The 21869-nt window shown below is 41.1% G+C and overlaps 1 protein-coding gene across 4 annotated transcripts in view; it reads left to right on the top strand.

The window, feature by feature from the left end:
* LOC122554333 (zinc finger FYVE domain-containing protein 9-like) overlaps positions 1-21869 on the top strand; it is a 117408-nt gene that overhangs the window by 22054 nt on the left and 73485 nt on the right. For 3 of the 4 annotated variants that reach the window (XM_043699190.2, XM_043699191.2, XM_087990599.1), the window contains one exon: positions 17527-17641. The exons of the other annotated variant lie outside the window; for it this stretch is intronic. In XM_043699190.2, the coding sequence (XP_043555125.1) occupies positions 17572-17641 (70 nt within the window). In that variant the 5' untranslated portion in view covers positions 17527-17571. Of the gene's footprint in view, positions 1-17526; positions 17642-21869 lie in introns of those variants that run through there. 4 annotated transcript variants of the gene reach the window in all.

Below are 21869 nucleotides of genomic sequence, written 5' to 3'. Positions count from 1 at the left end.
ACCTGGTTTATATGGATGAGTTGGGCCGAGGAGTCTGTTTCTATACTGTATATGTCTGTGAATTTTAAGTGCTCATCCATGTACATTTTAGAAGCATGTGAAGTAATTTGCCTCTACCACCAACCCAGGCACCGCATTACAGACTTGTTGTCGTCGTCGTCGTCATCATCATCTAGGCAAAATCTTTCCTCACATCCTCCCCTAATCCTGTTGCTCCTCACCTTGAACCCATGTCTCCTTGTGACTGACCTTTCCCAGGAGGAACAGCTGCTTGTTATCCATTCTCTCCAAGTCCCAAATAGTCTTGTATACCTTAACAGATTGCTTCAGTCTTCCCTGCTCCAGTGAAAGCAACCCAACTCAGCACTGTTCCCATGACTTGTCCTACCTGCCTGTCTTCCTTTCCACCTATCCACTCCATACTCCTCTCTGACCTATCGCCTTCATCTCCACCCCCACTCACCTTTTGTACTCTGCTACTTTCTCCCCACCCTTCAAGGCACTCTGCCTCTTTCCTGACGAAGGGCTTTTGCCCGAAACATCAATTTCCCTGCTCCTCGGATGCTGCCTGAACTGCTGTGCTTTTCCAGCACCACTCTAATCCAGAATCTGGTTTCCAGCATCTGCAGTCATTGATTTTTTTTTTTACCCTGAAAGCAACCCACGCCTATCCAACCTTTCTTCAAACTTAAATTTTCCATCCTGTACAGTACCCTGATAAGTCTCCTCTGAGTTGCTTGCAGTGCAATCGCTTCTGAAATGTGGCAACCAGAACTGCACGAAATACTCTAGCTGTGGTCTATACGACTCCAACTCGACTTCCCTGCTTTTAGAATCTGTGCCTTGATTAATAAAGGCAAATGTCCCATATGCCTTTTTCACCAACCTAATAACATGCCCTTCCACCTTCAGAGATCTATGGACAAACACTCCTAAGGTCCCTTTGGTTCACACAACATTAGTTTCAAGTCATTCAATACCTCATTTTTGATACACTTTCGTAGTAATTTCACCCCTCTCTTTTCATTGTTAATTTCCATGTGTTTCTTATTGCTCATTTGACTATTCTGCTTATATCTTGTAGGCCAAGGCACTCCACCTCACTGTTAATTACTGACCAATCTTCTGTGTTATCTGCAAACTTAGTATTCAGCCCATCCACACACCTGGTCACGAATGCAGCTTTCTATCATCACCCTCTGCCTCAGTTTTAGGAGACTATGTTGAATTCATTTTAGCAAAGGGTCCTATATCGCATGTGCATTTACTTTCTTGCATTTACCCATGTGGCACCTTGCCAAAGACTCTGCTCAAATCCATACGAATATATCAACTGCGTTATGTCCATCTGTGCAACTGGTCACCACCACAGAAAATTCAATCGCATGTTTGGTATAACCTTCCTCTGACAAAGTCATGCTGACGATCCCTGATCAGGCCTTGCCTTTCCCAAGTGGAGATAGATCTCCTTCAGAATTGTTTTTGATAGTGTTAAGCTCTCTTTTTTTCCTGAGATTTGTACATACTTGATGCAGCTGCAACACTGACTTCTGTGAATAAGTAAAATTTATCAAGCTTTGGAGAGACCCTGACCACTCTTCGGCATGCTTGTGAGGCATGTCCAGGGAAGCTCTCCCTGAACAAAGGAAACAGTCCTTCCTTTACACAATCTTTACTTCACAATTAGTAATGCTCACAAGAGAACTCAGTCTAGTGCCACTCAAGACCCAATGCAGTGACCACCTCACCTCCAGAAACAATGTAATGCAAATCATCCCTTAATGGCGAGGTCTGGTGTGAATTGTATTTATTTAACTACAGGGAATAGTCAAATTCCAACTGTAATGTTCTTGCTCACCCCCTATTCAGAAATCAATATGTAAATAGTAGGAAATGACGATGTAAATAGCTTTTGAATAACTAGTAAATGGCCATGCAAATGCAAAGAGATGGGAATGTGATTTCCTTATAATCTTCCCTGCAAATCAGAGGCATCCCACCCTAGCTGCTGCCTCACAGCACCAGAGACCCGGGTTCAATTCCTGCCTCAGGCGACTGACTGTGTGCAGTTTGCACATTCTCCCCGTGTCTGCGTGGGTTTCCTCCAGGTGCTCCGGTTTCCTCCCACAGTCCAAAGATGTGCAGGTCAGGTGAATTGGCGATGCTAAATTGCCCGTAGTGTTAGGTAAGGGGTAGATGTAGGAGTATGGGTGGGTTGCGCTTTGGCGGGGCGGTGTGGACTTGTTGGGCTGAAGGGCCTGTTTCCACACTCTAAATAATCTAATCTAATCTAATCTAATCCAGTTTCCTAAAGGTCAGCAGAGCAAACTAACTCTTTAATGTTGCAATAGTTTCACCACCAATGTGAGACACATTGGTCTGTAGTTCTCTGGCATATCTCTATAGCTCCTCTTAAATACCAGAGCCACATTAGCTGTTTTTTCAGTCCTCTGGCACCTCCTCTTGGGCCAGAGAGGAATTAAAAATTTAGGGTCAATGCCTCTGCAGTCTTCTCCCTTGCCTCCCACAGCAGTGTGGCAGACTATTCTTCTGTTCTTGGAGATTTGTCCACTTGTTTAAAAGCCTGCCAACACCTTATTATTCTCAAATTCAGTTTGTTCAAGTTCTACCTGGTGAAACTGCGACTATCCATTCAAAGTACGCCTATCCATGCTAACTACAACTCTCATAATTTTGTATACTTTGATCAGGTCGGCCTTCATCCTTTTCACTTGAAATGTCAAACAAACCAAGTTTGTCCAGTTTCTCTTCATAGTTATGTCATCTCACAAGTGTATGAGTTGTACCTGTAAGAGATTTGTTTTGTACTGTTTCTCTTGAAGATGGTGTTGTATACCAGGGCCACACTTTCCCAGACAGTCAGTCTGCCTCAGCTCAGGGCCACACTCTTCCCAGGAGCCTCATTCCTGATGATGGGCTTATGTCCGAAACCTCCATTCTCCTGCTCCTCAGATGCTGCCTGATCTGTGCTTTTCCAGCACTACACTTGTGACTGTTGTATACCTGGTGTCAAAGTGTCTGCTGCATGGAAAGTAGAGTAAATAGCTTTGGGGTTTTTAAGAAAAAAGTCGATGAAAGAATCATGCGTAGGTAGAATCCGGCTCGTACAGATCCAAGCTTTTTAGTTTTGCTTTCAGATAGTGAAGTTAGGGTTTTTGAGTTTAATCTACTAGATATAGTGCTCTCTACTGCTACAAAAGTTTGAATTCTCTCTCTGCTTCTATATTCTTCCTGGCAGAGTTCCTTATCCTGAATTGGAGGAGATAGTGAAGTAAATCTGTTTTGCTGATTTTTGCTCTTGCCAAGGTTGTGTTTATGGGATGCTGCTATATTGAGCAGTTTTCAAAAGTGAGGTGCTGGAAAGCTAGGCAGGTGAGGCAGCATCCAAGGAGCGGGAGGAGAGTCTAAATTTTGGGTATAACCCTTCCTCAGGAATGTTCATGGGGGGGTGGGATGGGAAAGGAAAAGGGGCTGAGGTGGGGAAGGGGAATTACATAAATGTGCCGGTAGAGGGGGAAGGTAGCTGGGAAGATGACTGGTAGATGCAGGTGGGGGATGATAAGTCTGAGGGGACGGTGGAGTGGATAGGTGGGAAAGAGGATGGACAGGTAGGACAATTCAAGAGGGTGGTGCCGAGTTAGAGGGTTGGATCCATGATGAGGTGGGGGAAGGGGAGATGAGGAAATAGATGATGTTGATGCCATGTAGTTGGAGATCCTAAGGCGGAAGATGAGGCTTTCTTCCTCGAGACATTGGGTGGCTTGAATTTGGTGGTGGAGGCGGCCCAGGGAATTAAATATTTAGTTAAGCATTTTGAAAGAGCTAAAGTTATGACCAATTTTCTTTTTTTGTTTTGTATTGTAACTGTGGTGTAAGAATGAAGTGTGCTTTGCTTACAGCATAGTTTGATCAATAAAATCGCATTTGGAGCACAGCGTCTTAGCCTTGCCTTTAAATAAGCTAAAAATTGGTGTAAAGGCTATCTCTTTGATATGTTTTGAGGATGTTTGATCTGGTCAATAACACTTGTGCTATAATTTCCATTAAGTACTATGACAACAGTTCACTCACTCTAAAGGTTACTTATCATTAATACATTTTACTTTGTTATCTGCAGAGTGATTACAATATCTAATATCTAAAAATTATGAAATATGTTGCAAGGTGAGGTTCTGGTGCTGAGAAATCAGGTGTTTGTGGAATAAGCTGCCAGAGAAAATGCTGGCGGCTGGTGCAATTTACAACATTTTTTAAAGGGTGTCTGGATGGGTATGTGAATAGGAAGGGTGTAGAGAGATATAGGCCATGTGCTGGCAAATGTGACAAGATATCTAGTCAGTGCGGACGCGTTGGACCAACTTCAATCATTCAATTGCTGAACTTCACCTTAATCTGTTTCTGTAACAGTCTGTTTCTGTACTGTACATCTGATTCTGACTGGACAGTGACAAATAGAGGAAGAAGCAGGTAATGCATATGCATGATCAGATATGCAAAATTATAGTAAAGCAACTGCAGTTGCAATAACCTTGTTACCAAATGACCCAAAAGCTCATTTCATTTATTTAAATGTTTCTTTTTACATTTCAAAAACTCTTCGATATTAGTTTTAGACAATGAATGACTAATTTATCCCAAGCATAAATTAGCTCTGATGTTTAGCCACTCAGATGAACTATGTGGATCAGAAACATTATATGTTCAGTACTGTTTCTGTTTCAGCTGATATAACTGTAGAAGCTTTATAATTGGTTCTGTCAGTTCAAGGAGAAGAATTTGGTCAACATTTCTCTTCTTGGTTCTGTCTTGTACTCAATCCAGTCTAGCTTGCCTGTTCTCCTATCTATAGACGTGGGCCATTGACTTGTGGACTCCTATGCCTTTCCCAAATGGCCAATGCCTATAGCTAGGAGTACAGGCAAGCTAGACAGAATTCTTCTATAAATAAAAGTTGTTGTTGAAAAAATATTTCACACATTACAACTGTCAAGACCAGAAATGAAAATTGTTCTCACTGATTTTCCGGCCTTCGTACCTGAAAATGCTAGTAAGAAAGAAAGCATGAAAATCAGTGAGAACAGTTTTCATTTGTTTTGACAGTTGAAATATGTGAAATTTCTTCTCAACAACTACTTTTCATTACGTTTAAGATTCTTCTATAAATAAATGTTCCAATAACACAGGAGTGTTATCAAACAAAAATGTGACTTTTGAGTTGCACGTGGGGCTATTCGGCAGATGAGAAAACATTTCAAATATCTTGAAGGTGAGACAGATTTGAGGAGGGAATTCCAGAATTTAGAAATTAAGGTGAAGTTCAGCAATTGAATGATTGAAGTTGGGAATGTTTAAGGCAGAATTTTAGCAATGCTCATATCTGTGTGTTAGAGGACTGGAAACAATTGGAGATTGGGATAGGTGAAGTCATGGAAGGGTGTGTAAATAAAGAGCATGTTAAAATCAAGGCTGGCTTAACCAGGAGCCAGAATAGAACAGCAAGCACATGATTGAAGAATAATTGGAATAGTGAGAGTTAGGATGTCACAACACTAAATTTTTCCCAGAGACTGACGCACTTACTGCCATGGCTACCTCAGTGCACCCACCACTGTTGGTGGAGCTTCCCCATTTTGTTCACCAGAATTGATTTTCCAGGTTCTGGCACATATAAAGAATTTATTGGCTGTCCTTGAACAATGCCTTTAATGTGTAGCTGCCGCCTTTCCCCTCTGCAGCCTCCCAATAGCCGCCAATGGTGCTGGTGAAGCAGCCTGCCTCTGCTAGTTTGGCAGCCATCCTGAATTGCTAAGAGTCCTACTTGGAGAGACTTTTTCTCCTGATTCCCATTAATTCCATGCTTGCTGTGGTTCTTTGCCATGCTCTATTGAATATGACCTTAATGTGCAGGACTCATCTGTGTGCAGTCTCCTCTCACCTCTAGAGTTTAAGCTGTTTTATCCATGTTTGGACCAAGCTGTAACGAAGCCGGAAGCTGTGTGTCCTGTGGAAGCAAGACACAGAATAGGTTATTGCTAAGCAACTGCTCCTTGACAGCATTGTCGATGACACGTACCCTGACCACTGATCAAGAGTAGACTGATGAGTTGGCTGGGTTGGATTTGACTTGCTCTTCATGTGCCGGACATGCTGGGGAAATTTTTTTACATTGGAAAAAGTGAGGACTGCAGATGCTCGAATACCAGAGTTGAAAATGTGGTGCTGGAAAAACACAGCAGGCCAGGCAGCATCCGAGGAGCAGGAGAATCGACGTTTTGGGCATAAGCCCTTCTTCAGGAATGATTCTCCTGCACTTCGGATGCTGCCTGGCCTGCTGTGTTTTTCCAGCACCACACTTTTCAAATTTTTTACATTGTCTGCTAGATTGCAGTTTATACTGCAACAACTTGGCAATTGGTGTGGCTAGTCCTGGTGCACATCTTTGGTACTCTTGCTAGAATATTGTCCATGTCACAGCCATTGTAATATTTACTGCCTCTAGAGATATCTTGAATGAATTGAATTTACTGAATGCTGGCATCTCTGATACTGCAGATGTCTGTATGAAGCTGAGATGGATCATCCACTTGGCATGACTGGCTGAAGATTGTTGTCACTACTTCGGTCTTCACTTTGCAGTGATGTGCTGGGCTTCCCCATCATTGAGGAAAAGTAATTTGTGGCGATTTATCCACCATATTGCCCACCATATTCAACCTGATTCATTGGTTACAAAATCATTTAGAGCTATCTAGCATTTGCTGCTTATTCTACTTGGCATCCAAGTAATTGTTCTGTTGCTTCACCCAGGTTGATAACTCATTTTTAGGTATGTCTGCTGCTGGCATGCCCACCTACATTAATGATTGAACCAGAGTTTGTTTCCTGACTTGATGGCCATAGTAGAATGGGAAGTTATGGCAGGCCAAGAGGTTGCAATTGTTGTAAAATTCTGCTGCCGATGGTCTACAGCACCCCATGAAGACCCAGTTTTGAGTTGCCTGATCTGTTTAAAGTCTACACTGTTTAATATAGTGCCACACAACATGATGGATGGTGTCCTTCATGTGAATACTGGATTTTGTCTCAACAGGGACAGTGCAATGGTCACTGTTCCTGGTCCTCCCATGGACAGATGTTTCTGTACCTGGCAGATTAGTGAGGATGAGGTCATGTATGTTAACTCTTGCTTCCCTCCCCCCATTTGAGTGCTATGACCTTTCGGACTTGACCAGCTCTGTCCGTAGTAATGTTGCCAAGATACCTTGTCTGGTAGACATTGAAGATACCCACCCAGAGTACATTCTTCACACTTGCCACCTCAAGTGGTATTCATCATGGAAGTGTATTTATTCATTAGCCAAGATGGGGGCAGGAGGTTTTCTTGCCTAAGTTTGACCTGATGTGAGGAGACTTCATGGGTTCATGAGTCAATGCTGAGGACTGTCAGGCAACTCTTTCCTTGCCACATACCACTGTGCACCACCTCAAATGTCTGTTCTGACAGTTGGACAACACTTACCCAGGGATGGTGATAGTGCCGGACATTTGTGTGTAAGGTGTGATTGAGTGAATGTGACGGTTAAACCCTCCCTGTTTTGGCACTATTCCCCCAGATTTTGTTGAGAACTTTGGCACGGCTGACGGGACTGAATTTGTTATTGTCATTTCTGGTGTCTAAGTTAGTGCCGGATGGTCTGTGTTTTTCACTTCTTAAAATGTTTAAATGATTGATACAACTGATTGGCTTGTTTGGCTATCTTGGGAGACAGTTAAGATTCAAGAACATTCCTCTGGGTCTGGAGTCACACATCGTCTCGACCTGGTAAGTTCGACAGTTTTCCTTTCCTAAAGCAAATTAGTGAATCACATGGGTTTTGACAGCAGTCGACAATGGTTTCATGGTCATTATTAGACTTTTTAATTCCAGATTTTATTAGATTTAAATTCTGTCCTCCATGATGTTGGGATTCAAACCAGAACGTTTATCTGTGTTGCTGAATTACTAGTCCAGTGACAATACCTTTTATACCATTACCTTCCCCAGATATATTGTTGAATTCTTTTTGCACAAACCAATTCCTTAACTTGTTTCATCAGATTGCAAATTATATTTTTAAGGAAGGTTTTTAAAAATTGGCATTTGAGAAAATAATATCATGCCTAATAAGTCTAAGGTAATTGAAGGTGGTGAGGATCTTGCTGAAATACGCAAATTTATATACATACTTGATCCTGCAGGTGAAAGTCTGTAGGCCTCCAATGCCAGTAAATATTTCCTTAGATAAAGGGACCAGAACTGTTCACTGAAATCTGCTCTGGGTCTGACCATGCCTTCAATAGTTTTAGCTTTCTCTATTGAATAAGCTGACTTTGGATGTTAGTTTTTTTGAGGTTCATGCACTTGCACCTCCAACTCCAAATCCCCCTGAGCCGCAGAATTCTACAGTCTTTCTCCATTCAAATAATATTTAGCTTTTCAATTCTTCCTGCAAAGTGCATACGATCACACAAAACCATGTTATGGTCATAGATGTAAAGCATGGAAACGGATCTTTCGGTCCAACCCATCCATGCCGATCAGATCTCCCAACCCAATCTAGTCCTTTTTTGCCCATTGATGTAACCTGTTTATGTCCCTCTTTTTGTTGCCTACAAACTCTCTGATAGTGCATTTGCTTTCCTCAACTAAGTCTCATTAAGATGTATGTTATAAATAATTGTGACCCCAGCACTGACCCCTGTGGAATTCCTTTAGTTACAGGTTGCCATTCTGAAAATGCATCCTTTTCCCAAACTGTCTTCTATTAGTTAGCCAATCTTCTATCCGTGCTAAAATACTACCCTGAAAGCTAAAAAGCATCTGGATGGGTATACCAAAAAGAAGGGTTTGGTGGGATATAGACCAAATAGTGGCAAATGGGACGAGATTAATTTAGGATATCTGGTCGGCATGGATGAGTGGACTGATAGAGCTGTACAGCATGGAATCAAACCTATTACTCAAAAAAACTAACATCCAAAGTCAGCTTATTCAATAGAGAAAGCTAAAACTATTGAAGGCATGGTCAGACCCAGAGCAGATCTTATCGATCGTGTTCTGAGCAGGAATAGTTTCTCCTTGTATATTCTGTCCGGAATCCTGAATGTTGAGATGCCAGTAAACCTGTTGGACCATAATCTGGTGTTGTGATTTTTAACAATGTCTTATGGAGCACGTTTTTTTTTTAAAAGAAATGCATGGATTTCTTGCAGGTGTGTATATTATAAGAACACTTCCACAGTCACACTCTGGCGCCTGTGCCCACTGCACAATGACAAAAACTTCAGTGGTCATCAAAATATATTCCACTCAGCCTACGTTTTACCAGATACAATTTCTCTCTGAAAAGTGTACCCTGCAACTTACTTTTGAGAGCCTCATCTGTTCTTCTGAGCAAAAGGCAAACTATCACAAGCACCCTGCTTGTTGACAGCCTAAACAAACATCGGCTTCTCCATAGCAGTAGCAGTTTAGTCTCTGTCTCCTTTTTTCTGAGAGATACCTTTATTTAAAAAGTGTTAACTCTTTGGATTTCTGATTGGTTTCTGTCTTCATGTCATCTGGATCTCTCAGCCACATTAAGTTTCAGTTTGGAGAAATAGCTTTATCTCCTCAAGATCCCCCCCCCTTTTTTTTTAATTTTAAGATCTTTTATATTTTGCCGTTTGTAAAGGGAGAATTTTTTAAAAAATTGCTGGAAAGTTCAATGTTTGTGATGAGAGGTGCATTTAAAAAAAAAAAAAAAAAAATTCTGGAGGGTTTTGATGACGAATGCCAGAGGGTTGTTTCTTCTTCGTGGCTTGGCCATGAATTTAAAGATCACTTGAAAACATGTTTGGAAGAAATTGAGAATCTGAGTATGGGATATTTTGTTGTAAGGTCAGTTGAGACTGAGACATCATTGCACCTTTGTTCATACGTTTATCAATACTTCAATAGGTTACAGGAATTTGGAATGAGCTCAATGGTGAAATTAAGTAAAGTACTGCAGATGCTGGAAATCTGAAAGTCAATGCTGGCGAAACTCAGCAGGTCTGGCAGCATCTGTGGGAAGAGAACCAGTTAACCCTAAGTCCAATAGACTTTTCTCATTTCTCTTGATGAAAGTATCTCATTTTTATTCTTGGGTGGGAGGGGAAACAATTGGAGAGCAGTTTAGAAACTTCTAATGTTGTAAATGAGCATAATTTCACTCTTCAATTGCTTCATTCACTAATTTTAAGACTTAGCTCACTTGAAAATTCCCCTATGAATATAAGTAGTTATTTTGCCCTATTTAATCCCTTTATCATTCTAAACATCATGATTACAAACCTAGTCAGCATTTTAATGTAAGTGAATGCTAGTATTCCAATAGGCTAATTATGAAAAAGAACAGATATATTGAAATAAAGTAGGTATATTTGTCGTATTTTAAAAGTTGTGAAAGACTTTGGCAGATATAATGTAATATTTCCAAGGTGTAACATTCCTATCAGCTAGATTGTAGTTGGCTATGGGAATTCAAAGCAAAGAAATCTCTAAGGATTGATCTTTTTTATTAGGTTAGAAGGCGATCTGGCATGAGGGAATTCATAAGATTTGATGGAATGAAAAAAAACTCATTTGATGCTCATTTAGTGTAAGTGGTTGCATCTTAAATTTATAGCTGAAAATGTGTTGCTGGAACAGCGCAGCAGGTCAGGCAGCATCCAGGGAACAGGAGAATCGACGTTTCGGGCATAAGCCCTTCAGGAATGAGGAAAGTGTGTCCAGCAGGCTAAGATAAAAGGTAGGGAGGAGGGACTTGGGGGAGGGGTGTTGGAAATGCGATAGGTGGAAGGAGGTTAAAGTGAGGGTGATAGGTCAGACTGGGGTGGGGGCGGAGAGGTCAGGAAGAAGATTGCAGGTTAGGAAGGCAGTGCTGAGTTCGATGGCTTTGACTGAGACAAGATGGGGGGAGGGGAAATGAGGAAACTGGTGAAATCCGAGTTCATCCCTTGTGGTTGGAGGGTTCCTAGGCGGAAGATGAGGCGCTCTTCCTCCAACCGTTGTTTTATTGTGGTCTGGCGATGGAGGAGTCTAAAGACCTGCATATCCTTAGTGGAGTGGGAGGGGGAGTTGAAGTGTTGAGCCACAGGGTGGTTGGGTTGGTTGGTCCGGGTGTCCCAGAGGTGTTCTCTGAAACGGAGCAGCAGGATGACCTCCCAACCCCTGTACTCAATACTCTGACCAATAAAGGAAAGCATTCCAAATGCTGCCTTCACTATCCTATCTACCTGCGACTCCACTTTCAAGGAGCTATGAACCTGCTCTCCAAGGTCTCTTTGTTCAGCAACACTCTCGAGGACCTTAGCATTAAGTGTATAAGCCCTGCTAAGATTTGCATTCCCAAAATGCAGCACCTCACATTAATCTGAATTAAACTCTATCTGCCACTACTTCTCCGCTCATTGACCCATTTGATCAAGATCCTGTTGTAATCTGAGGTAACCTTCGCTGTCCACTACACCTCCAATTTTGGTGTCATCTGCAAACTTACTAACTATACCTGTTATGCTCACATCCAAATCATTTATAGAAACGATTGAAAAGTAGTGGACCCACCAACGATCCTTGTGGCACTCCACTGGTTACAGGCCTCCAGTCTGAAAAACAACCCTCCACCACCACCCTCTGTCTTCTATCTTTTTTGAGCCGGTTTTGAATCCAAATGACTGTACTCCATGATATCTAACCTTGCTAACCAGTCTCCCATGGGGAACCTTGTCAAATGCCTTACTGAAGTCCATATAGATCACGTCTACCATTTTGCCCTCATCAATCCTCTTTTTGACTCGTTCAAAAACCTCAATCAAGTTTGTGAGATATGATTTCCCATGTCAAGCCATGTTGACGAGCCGTAATCAGTCTTTGCCTTTCCACGTTTTTAAATTGTGGTACCACAGTAGTCATCCTCCAGTCTTCCGACACCTCACCTGTGACTATCGATGATACAAGTATTTCAGTAAGAGGCCCAGCAATCACTTCCCTAGCTTCCCACAGAATTCTAGGGTATACCCGATCAGGTCCTGGGGATTTATCCACTTTTATGCATTTCAAGACATCCAGCACTTCCCCCTCTGTAATATGGACACTTTTCAGGATGTCACCATCTATATCCCTACATTCTATATCTTCCATCTCCTTTTCCACAGTAAATACTGATGCAAAATACTCGTTTGGTATCTTCCCCCATCTCCTGCAGCTCCACACAAAGGCCGCCTTGCTGATCTTTGAGGGGCCCTATTCTCTCCCTAGTTACCCTTTTGTCCTTAATGTATTTGTAAAACCCTTTGGATTCTCCATAATTTTTTTTTGTTTGAAACAAAAGTTTTCCAGGGCTATGGAAGAAACATGAAGCAGGGGAACTTCTTGCAGGAAGTCGGCATGGGGACAGTGGAATGGAAAGCTCTCTTCTATGCTGGAACAGTTCTAGGTTCTACTGATGGATTTACGTGGCTTCTATTATTGACGTGACTTAGTCCTTTTTTTTAACCATGGCTGCAGGTGTTGCTTCCTTAAAGACCATCTACATTTCCTTGATCATAAATTCTGCTTTGTGCTCGTTAAAGGCTACTCTGCTTCAGTTGTAATTGGGGTGGAAAGAATGATTTTGTATAAATAGTGTTATAGCATTTTTATTCATTTATGGGCTGTTGGCATCTCTGAGAGCAACATTTATTGCCCTTGAGGTGGAGGTGATGGTGGTGAGCTGCATTCTTGAATCTCTGCAGTCCTTGGGTCTTGGTGAAACAGTGTAGATAAGAAGGGAGTTGGGGACAGCAGTGAAGGAAGTGATATAGTTCTGAGGTGCTGATGTCCCCAAGTGTCTGATACCCTTTTCCAAGTAGAAGGTAGTTTGAGAATATTCCTATTATCCCGGTGATGCTTCTAGAATTCTTTTCAATGTAAACTTCTTGAAAGAATGCCAAGTTCTAAGTTTTAGAAGCATCACCGGGCTAATTCTGTGGGAATATTCTTTGTGCTCAGGACTGTGGAATTTTAGGATTATTTGTTTTATTGATTTGATACAGTTAGCTAACTTCAGTCACTGAAATTGTTGTGTATCAGGAAGGCAAAGTCACCATTTGGAGCTAAGTGGAGGGCAAGAGTACTGCTTGGTTTATTTCGATGTCAACAGGCAGGAGGCTGGAAGAACACAGCAAGCCAGGCAGCATCAAGAGGTGCAGAAGTCCACGTTTTGGGTGTCACCCTTCTTCTGAAATGTCAACTTCTGCACCTTCTGATGCTGACTGGCTTACTGTGTTCTTCTATCCTCCTACCTGTCTACTTTGGATTCCAGCATTTGCGATTTTTTGTTTTTTGTCTCTAACGAGGTTTATTTCAACAGCATTTGAGAATCTTAAGGACTGATTTTTGGATAAGTTTTTCAGAGATTAATGTCCTGTGATAGTTTGTTTTTAAAGGTGCCTTAGATGGATGACAATTTACAATGAATATGCTTACACATGTTGAACTACAAGGTTTGTTACATGTTTCTGGTGAATTTGCTGAAATTGGAATTGATTTGTTTCTGTACCTAATAGCATTTACTTTGATATATGGATTTGGTTTTAAGTTTTTTTATTTAGTTGGGGTGAATGTGTAATTAGCAATTCATATTAAGTGCTGTGCATTTGGATTCTAGGTTAACAAAAATAAATTGATCGAGAAACACAGTTGAAAGTATAAAGTAGAGCACTTAACCCTCAAAATTCTCCTGGGTAGAGAATGCTTTGAGAGCTTAACACATTTAGCTTCGTCATAATTGGCATGAATGTTTGCAAGTAACAGCCATTCGCTTGAATACTGCCAAAGGAAAATGAGACTGGGGAGGAAATGCAGGTCATAGGTCTTGCTAACAAAGTTGAAATTTGAATTAGATTCAGAACAGGAAATGGAAGATTAACATTAGAAAAATTGAACTGGGAAGCATGTTGCAGATATTAGGCCTCACGTTTGATTAAATGATTAATTACATATTTCTACCTATACCTTTAGCATGTTACATTTTATTTCAAAAACATAAAGCGTTATATGTTGACAGACTTATTGACAAATGTTTGCACCATCAGGCAAAAATGGCATAGTGGCTATGGATCTGTTTGATATTCTTGACTTAGAATAAATTCTATTGCTTCATTGGATGTAGGCACAACTGGCAAAGCCATAATTTGTTGCACATCCCAAGTTTCCCTGGAATTGAGTGGCTTGCTGATCCATTTCAGAGGGCGTTCCGCCATGGGTCTGGCACCACATGTTGGCCAGACCAAGTCAGGTTGCAGGATGAAAGTAGTTTTTTTTTTTTAGCTTTTCTTGAAATTTTCTTGAAGGCTATCAGTTTTTGATTTTCAGTGACTAAGTTTAGGTTTTCAGGGTCTCCTTTTTCACTCTCTCTAACTCTATTATTAGGTGATGCAGTTACCTAATTCTGTATCTGTGCTGATGAAGTATTTTAACTCTCAAAAGCAGGGTCAGAGGAAGTTATCAATATCTTTTGGCAATTATCAATTCTTTAAACCTAAAGCTACAAAACCTAATGAAAGCATTGTGTTTGGACACTACAGTATTTAAATTGGCATAAGACGTTAGCCATAATTTAGTAACCACCTTTTCAAAATAGGTTTGTGTCTCAGGATGTCAGTTAGCATACCTTTCACAAACTAATGTATTTCCATTGCACATGAACAAAGCAAGAAGATTTTACTGAGGTGGTTGTTACCTTTTTTAAAAACCCAAGTCTCTGATTTCAATTCAGCTGTTAACTGTATGCATTATAAAACCTTTTTCTCCATATAATAGCTTTTGAATATATGCAACCTTGAAGTAGAGATTCCACATTTGTTAGGTTTATTCCCGAGGTTTTGCACATGATATGCAATTCACACACACCAACCTCTGCAAACAGTTAAAGTTTATTGAAACTTGTACAAGCTAGGTGACCCCCTCCTTCCCCTCTCTCCTCTCCCCTCTCCCGGCATGCGAGGTTGAGTCAAAGTGAGGCCCTGAACAAAGAAAACACACCCCCTTTAGACAGGTCAGTTGGCCATGCTTATAGGTACTCTGACCACTCCCCATAGTCACATGCCATTCAAGACAACCCCCAGTTAGTCAGTCACCTATTACCCCAGGTATAGTAGCAGTATGAGATCATCCTCTGAGATAATGCAAATGCTAATGGCCTAATCTTGGGAAATCATCAAGCAGACGATTTCCTGACTCCAGACTCTGATTCCCCAACACAATGCAGGTCCGACATACTTCTGGCCAGAAAGCATTTCTGAATGGAAGCGATAGTTTAACTTGATAGTAGCAAGGGGGAGTAGGAGCAAATTCCTGTCTAATTGGGTATGAGTGACTTGCATTCTTGTCGTCCCCACCCAAAGAGTGCAGTTTAACCCTTTTAATATTACATTAATGTCTAGCCTGTCCCTTTTAACATTACACATTCATTTGCCATGTGTTCATTATCTGTGATTTTTTTTTAGTTTTCCTGGCTCCTAATTAGCTGAGCATTTATTTGTTGATGATGGGTCCAAACTTTTCTCTTCCATACCATCTCCTTTCGCCTATCTGTCAGCTCCCTCTTCTTCCACCCTCTGTACCACTTGCAGCCGCCTGCTCTTTTAAATCGCATGCACGCATCATTTTCTTGCAATCCTCCTTTGCCACACTATCCTGACAGCCACTTTCTTTCTCTCGCCACCTCAGCAAAATTACTTGAATTTTAACTTTCAGCAACTGTTGTGGGGTTTGAAGCAGTATCTCCATGGTGGTCAGCCAAGGTCTCTAGGTTTTATTCCATCCTTTCTTTTTTTTTAACCCACCTTTTATAGCAGGTCCTGTTATGACATGGGTTGTTTTTAGCATAGTCCCCCATTGTCATGTACTTCTAGGCCCATTGAGATGGCTTTGATTTAGCATAGCTAACCTATTTCCTCACTCTTGGGTCTTATTATCTTTTATTCAGCTTTTCTATCTTGGCGTGCTATCCATATTCTACTTGCTCCTTTTCATATGTGTCCACTGATGTGTAACCCCCTCCCTCAATTCGATTTCAGCATAACTACGTTTTTCTTTGCTACTAACAGTTCTGATGATGAGTCACTGGATTTGAAACTTTAACTTTTTTGTTCCACTACTGCTGACCTCCTGAGTTTCTTTAGTAACTTCTGGTTTCTGTTACATAGCTCCCTAGTTCTTTGTCTTATTCCTCCAGGTTTCTCGTTCAGTTGTAGCACCACTACACCAGTGACAAAACAATGAGCAGTGTTTCTCAAACTATTTGTAATGTGACCCCATTTAAACACTTGAATGATACCCAAGATGCCAACAATCAGAAAATGGCAATAAGGTTGTGCAGTATCATTCAGTATCTAGTTATTAAAGTTTGCATTATGAATTGACAGATTTATATGTTGTATAATATATTTTTGATGTAATTTATGACTAGTACTGAGACATGTACTTCATCTGAGCTACTGCAGCTCATGTGCTTTGGTCATGAATTAGAGGACTTGCATTCAGTATTGCTTATCCATAGCAACAGCACACTCAGGTTCCTGAAGGCTCTAACATAATAATGTGTTAATTTTCTACTGAGGATTTCAAATTACACAAAATATTTATAATCCCTGAGGCTGTAGTTCCACAGTGGATTCTACATCTTTTAAAATAAATGTCAGAATTTAGCTGAATGTGAAGTCAAGCTCCCATCAATCTGGGTAAAGTGAAAAGTGAAGTGCTTCTGAACAGCTGTGGAACATATGTATAGGAGTCACTGACCACTGAAATTTCATCAAGCTTTTGATATTTCCTGGTGAAAGAGATTTGGCAAAACAGTGCTCATTTTGATTTGTGCCATTTGAAAATCATTTTGAGTACAGCACCACTAAATTAACGAAGTGAACACCCTCACCTGGAGTCATGTCCAATAGCAGGGTGATGCTTCAGGTTCTGTAAATGGCTCTTAAGTGGGATTTTGGTTGTCTTAATTGGCTGCTCACTGGCTAAGTGTGTTGCTGGTTTCATGGCAAGATCAAATGGATGAAAAGGAATATGCTGGGGGTGGGAAGGCAAACCTGCCATTCACACCAGTTGCTGTCAAAGTTGTCTTTGGTTTGGTAAGGTTCCCCCTTTGGCAGCCCAGGCTGCTGAGCCTTCAGTAACCAATTGTGAAGCAATTAAAATAGAATATGCCCAAGATCTGAATTGGAGGAATGGATGATTTTTTGATGAAGGTAATTTCACAGATAAGGTGGGGGTCTGTGAGGTTATGGAGTGATTGAAAATGAGGATTAGGATTTTAAAAGTAAAGTGTTATTTAACTTGAAGCCCAAGAAGTAGATACTGATGTGAAACAACAGCAGATTAGATCAACTTGATTCATAAGTGAATCGAACATTGATACTGATAAAGGAATGATTATTTTTGTATCTTAACAGGTTCAGACAGACTGAGGGTATTGTGCAGGTAGTGAATATTGGCAAATGGAGAACTATTTCCAGGCTGAGGCATTTAACCTGGACAAAGTGTTGGATGAATTTGAGCAGAATGAAGGTAAGTTAATTTCTTCAGATGTGTTAATGTTTTGCCTTTATCCTGGAAGGGGGAAGCATCCCTCAGACTGTAGAGAATGGGACTATATGCCCTAATGGTCAGGGCTATAGTTAAGTTCTTTTTCTTGAGATGCTTACACACTTTATGCAACTGCAACATACCAACTTCTGTGAACAGTCAAAATTTATTAAGCAAGTACAAGCTTTGGAGGATTACTTAACACTCTTTGCAATGCTTGCGAAGCTTGTCAAGAGAAGCTCTCTGATCGAAGGAACCAGTTCTTCCTTTGTACAAAATCTCACATCACTGTTAGTTATGCCCACAAGACAACCACCAGCCACTCCCCTATAGTCACATGCCACTCAAGACAGTTCAGTGAGTGACCTGATCATCTCCAGAAACCACCCCATAATGGCAAGATTTGTTGTAAATTGATTTTTTAACTACAGGATGTGGTCAGAATTTTAACTGCAATGTTCTTATTGATTATGAATAGGAGATGATAACATTCTTTTTACATTGTACCTGCAAGACTCAGAAAAATATCACTCTACCCCCAGGGCATCCCATTTCTTGAAGGTCAACAAAGCAAGTTAACCTCGTAACATCCTAGCTGAACCAGTGAACTTACGCTTATGCAAATGAGATAAATGATCAGCACTTATCTACTCATTTCAATCCTGTAATTGCATCTCCAGGCTCCCCTCGCCATTCCTTGAGTATTGACAACATGGCCATCTCGAGCTGCAGCTCCAAGTGATTGTTCATCAGTATTCAATGTGGAAATAGTCTCTGTGGAGAATCCAGAGCATGGAATGTCTGAATACAGCTTAATTCATTGACAAAAATACTAGTGTAGGTCAGCATGCCAACTTTAACTGGTCAGAGGGAGGAGGAATATGAGAAAAATAATGAATATTGAAGCAAGTGAACTTGGTTGTTTAATGTTTTGTATGTGGTTCATAGACTCCTTTTTAATCAGTAACCAGTCAATGAAAGGGATTGGATTGAACCCTGAATAAGTAGTAAAGTAATTGTCATCCAACAGCCTCCAGTTCTATAAATTTGTGCAGTTTCAGTTAAAAAGAATAATAATGGTTTTAAAAATTTGAGTTCTTTTCTTTCACCCACTGAAGCAGAACCAATAGTAGCCTAAATTTTAGATTAGATTAGATTACAGTGTGGAAACAGGCCCTTCGGCCCAACAAGTCCACACCGACCCGTCGAAGCGAACCCCACCCATACCCCTACATTTACCCCTTAACACTACGGGCAATTTAGTATGGCCAATTCACCTGGCCCTGCACATCTTTGTGACTGTGGGAGGAAACCGGAGCACCCGGAGGAAACCCACGCAGGCACAGGGAGAACGTGCAAACTCCACACAGTCAGTCGCCTGAGGCGGGAATTGAACCCGGGTCTCTGGCGCTGTGAGGCAGCAGTGCTAACCACTGTGCCACCACCGTGCCGCCCACAACCATGTCAATTAGTCTCCGATTTAAGATGTTTTCTTTGCTGGTGTGCATTAAAAGGTTAGCATGTCTCATTTCTTCCTGTGCTGTAAATAAATTCTGGTTGTGTGTTGGAGTCTTTTTACCTGCTACTTGAAGAGTTCACATTTGGCACCAGAGTTCTCAGTGATCAAGGTTTTTATGGTTTCACGTGTCTGATCAATGGTTCTGTGTTGGGTCTATTTTAACATTATTGCATGTTGATCTCCTTACAAGTTTGTTTCTCAATTTCCCTCTGACTATTAGGGGGTCTATAAATACAATCCCAGTAAGGTGACCATCCCTTTCTTATGTCTCAGTTCCACCCAAATAACTTCCCTGGATGTATTTCCAGGAATATCCTCCCTCGGCACAGCTGTAATGCTATCCCTTATCAAAAACGCCATTCCCCTTCCTCTCTTGCCTCCCTTTCTATCCTTCCTGTAGCATTTGTATCCTGGAACATTAAGCTGCCAGTCCTGTCCATCCCTGAGCCATGTTTCTGTAATTGCTATGCTATCCCAGTCCCATGTACCTAACCATGCCCTGAGTTCATCTGCCTTCCCTGTTAGGCCCCTTGCATTGAAATAAATGCAGTTTAATTTATTAGTCCTACCTTGACCCTGCCTGCCCTGACTGTTTGAATAGTTTCTGTTCTCAACTGTACCAGTCTCGATCAGCAAGGCGGTCTTTGTGTGGAGCCGCTGAAAATGGAAGAGATACTAAATGAGTATTTTGCATCAGTATTTACTGTGGAAAAGGATATGGAAGACATAGAAAGTAGCGAAATAGATGGTGACACCTTGCAAAATCTCCATATTACAGAGGAGGAAGTGCTGGATATCTTGAAACGCATAAATGTGGATAAATCCCCAGGACCTGACCAGGTGTAACCTAGAACTGTGGAAAGCCAGAGAAGTGATTGCTGGGCCGCTTGCTGAGGTATTTGTATCATCAATAGTCACCTCCTCTGTAATATGGAGATTTTGCAAGGTGTCACCATCTATTTCGCTACTTTCTACAAAATTGAGTGGCATGGATAGGATGAATAGACAGTCTTTTCCCTGGGGTTGGGGATTCCAGAACTAGAGGGCGTAGGTTTAGGGTGAGGGTGGAAAGATATAAAAGAGACCCAAGGGGCAACTTTTTCATGCAGAGGGTGGTACGTGTATGGAATGAGCTGCCAGAGGAAGTGGTGGAGGCTGGTACAATTGCAACATTTAAGAGGCATTTGGATGGGTATCTGAATAGGAAGGGTTTAGAGGGATATGGGCCGGGTGCTGACAGGTGGAACTAGATTGGGTTGGGATATTTTGTCAGCATGGACAGGTTGGACCGAAGGGTCTGTTTCCATGCTGTCCATCTCTGACTCTGTGACTCTGGATTGACATCGTAGCGATAATACTGCTAAACTGTTACCACCCCACATCTATAAAGTACATTCATTGTAGCAAACTGAATGCATAAAATGGATAATATACCAATTAATCCAGCTCAGTGGTTGGGATGAAAAGATAAATTTCACAGATGTTTCCTGTAGTTTCATAAAAGGCTTCTCAAAGTATGGTATGAGAGGAACACTGGTTTATCACTGCACTGCCAGCGGTACTCCCTCAATATCCCATCCACACCCTTGGGTAATCCCTGATTTAGATGAATCGGAACAAAGGTGTTCTGTCAATTACCTCATTAACACTTATTCCTGAACACTTGAAACAAACGATCTGGTCACTTTTTATGTGCTGTTTGTGGAACCTTGCCATGTGTCAGTGCTATATTTTCAACAATACACCAGTCTTAAAAGTGTTTGTAAAGTTCTTTCTGTTTAGTAAGTTTTCAATCCTTGTGGTCCATCTGTCTGTCTCATAGAATCATCCAGTACAGAAGAAGCTCTTCAGCCCATCAAGTCTATTGCCAAAGCTATGCTTGTCCTTTCAAGCACTAGGCCCATAGCCTTGGATGTTATGATGTTTCACTTCCCAATCTGTAATTTTAATTCTTAATTTTACCATAACAATGATTGAAAGCTTAAAGCAAGCATTTATGTGCTTGATCATTGAACTCTGATCTGTATAATTTCCGTGTTTTGTTTTATTTCAGATTTCCACCCTGACATGTTGGCTTTATTAGTTATTAAAGTTGACAATAAAATCAAGAAATTTGATTGCCTTTCATTTTGACATCTTATCAATTACTCAATTGAAAAGTTGTTAATGTAGTTCAAAAGTTATTTCTACTGATTGGCAATTTGGTAACTACAGAGTGCATAAATTAAGATTATAGGAAGATGGGAGAAATATAAAGATGATCATAGGAGTGTGGACAGTGTTACCAGAAATGGTGGAATTGGAATCTAAAATAACTCCAAATGGATCTGGATACATATTTGCAATGTAATTGTTTTGGACCAGTATAGGAAAGAGTATAGAGAAGTCATCCATTTCTGTAGGGACAAGAGTCAAAAGGACTATTACTTGAATGGTAAGAAATAGCAGATGCTGCTGTGCAGGGAATCTGGGTGTGCTTCTGCATGAATCACAGAAGGTTGGTCTTCAGGTGCAACAGGTAATTAAGATGACAAGTGGAATTTTGTCTTTCATTGCTAAAGGGTTTGAGTTTAAAAGCAGGGAGGTTATGTTGCAGCTGTATAGGTGCTGATGAGGCCGCACCTGACGTTTTGCAAGCAGTTTTGCCTTCCTCACTTGAGAGGATATACTGTTACTAGAAGGGGTGCAGAG

The sequence above is a fragment of the Chiloscyllium plagiosum genome, unplaced genomic scaffold, assembly GCF_037043375.1.
Source record: "Chiloscyllium plagiosum isolate Xiang-an unplaced genomic scaffold, Cpla_swu_hap1 HiC_scaffold_9, whole genome shotgun sequence".
Lineage (NCBI taxonomy): Eukaryota > Metazoa > Chordata > Chondrichthyes > Orectolobiformes > Hemiscylliidae > Chiloscyllium > Chiloscyllium plagiosum.
This window is presented reverse-complemented; position numbering and strand designations above follow the sequence as displayed.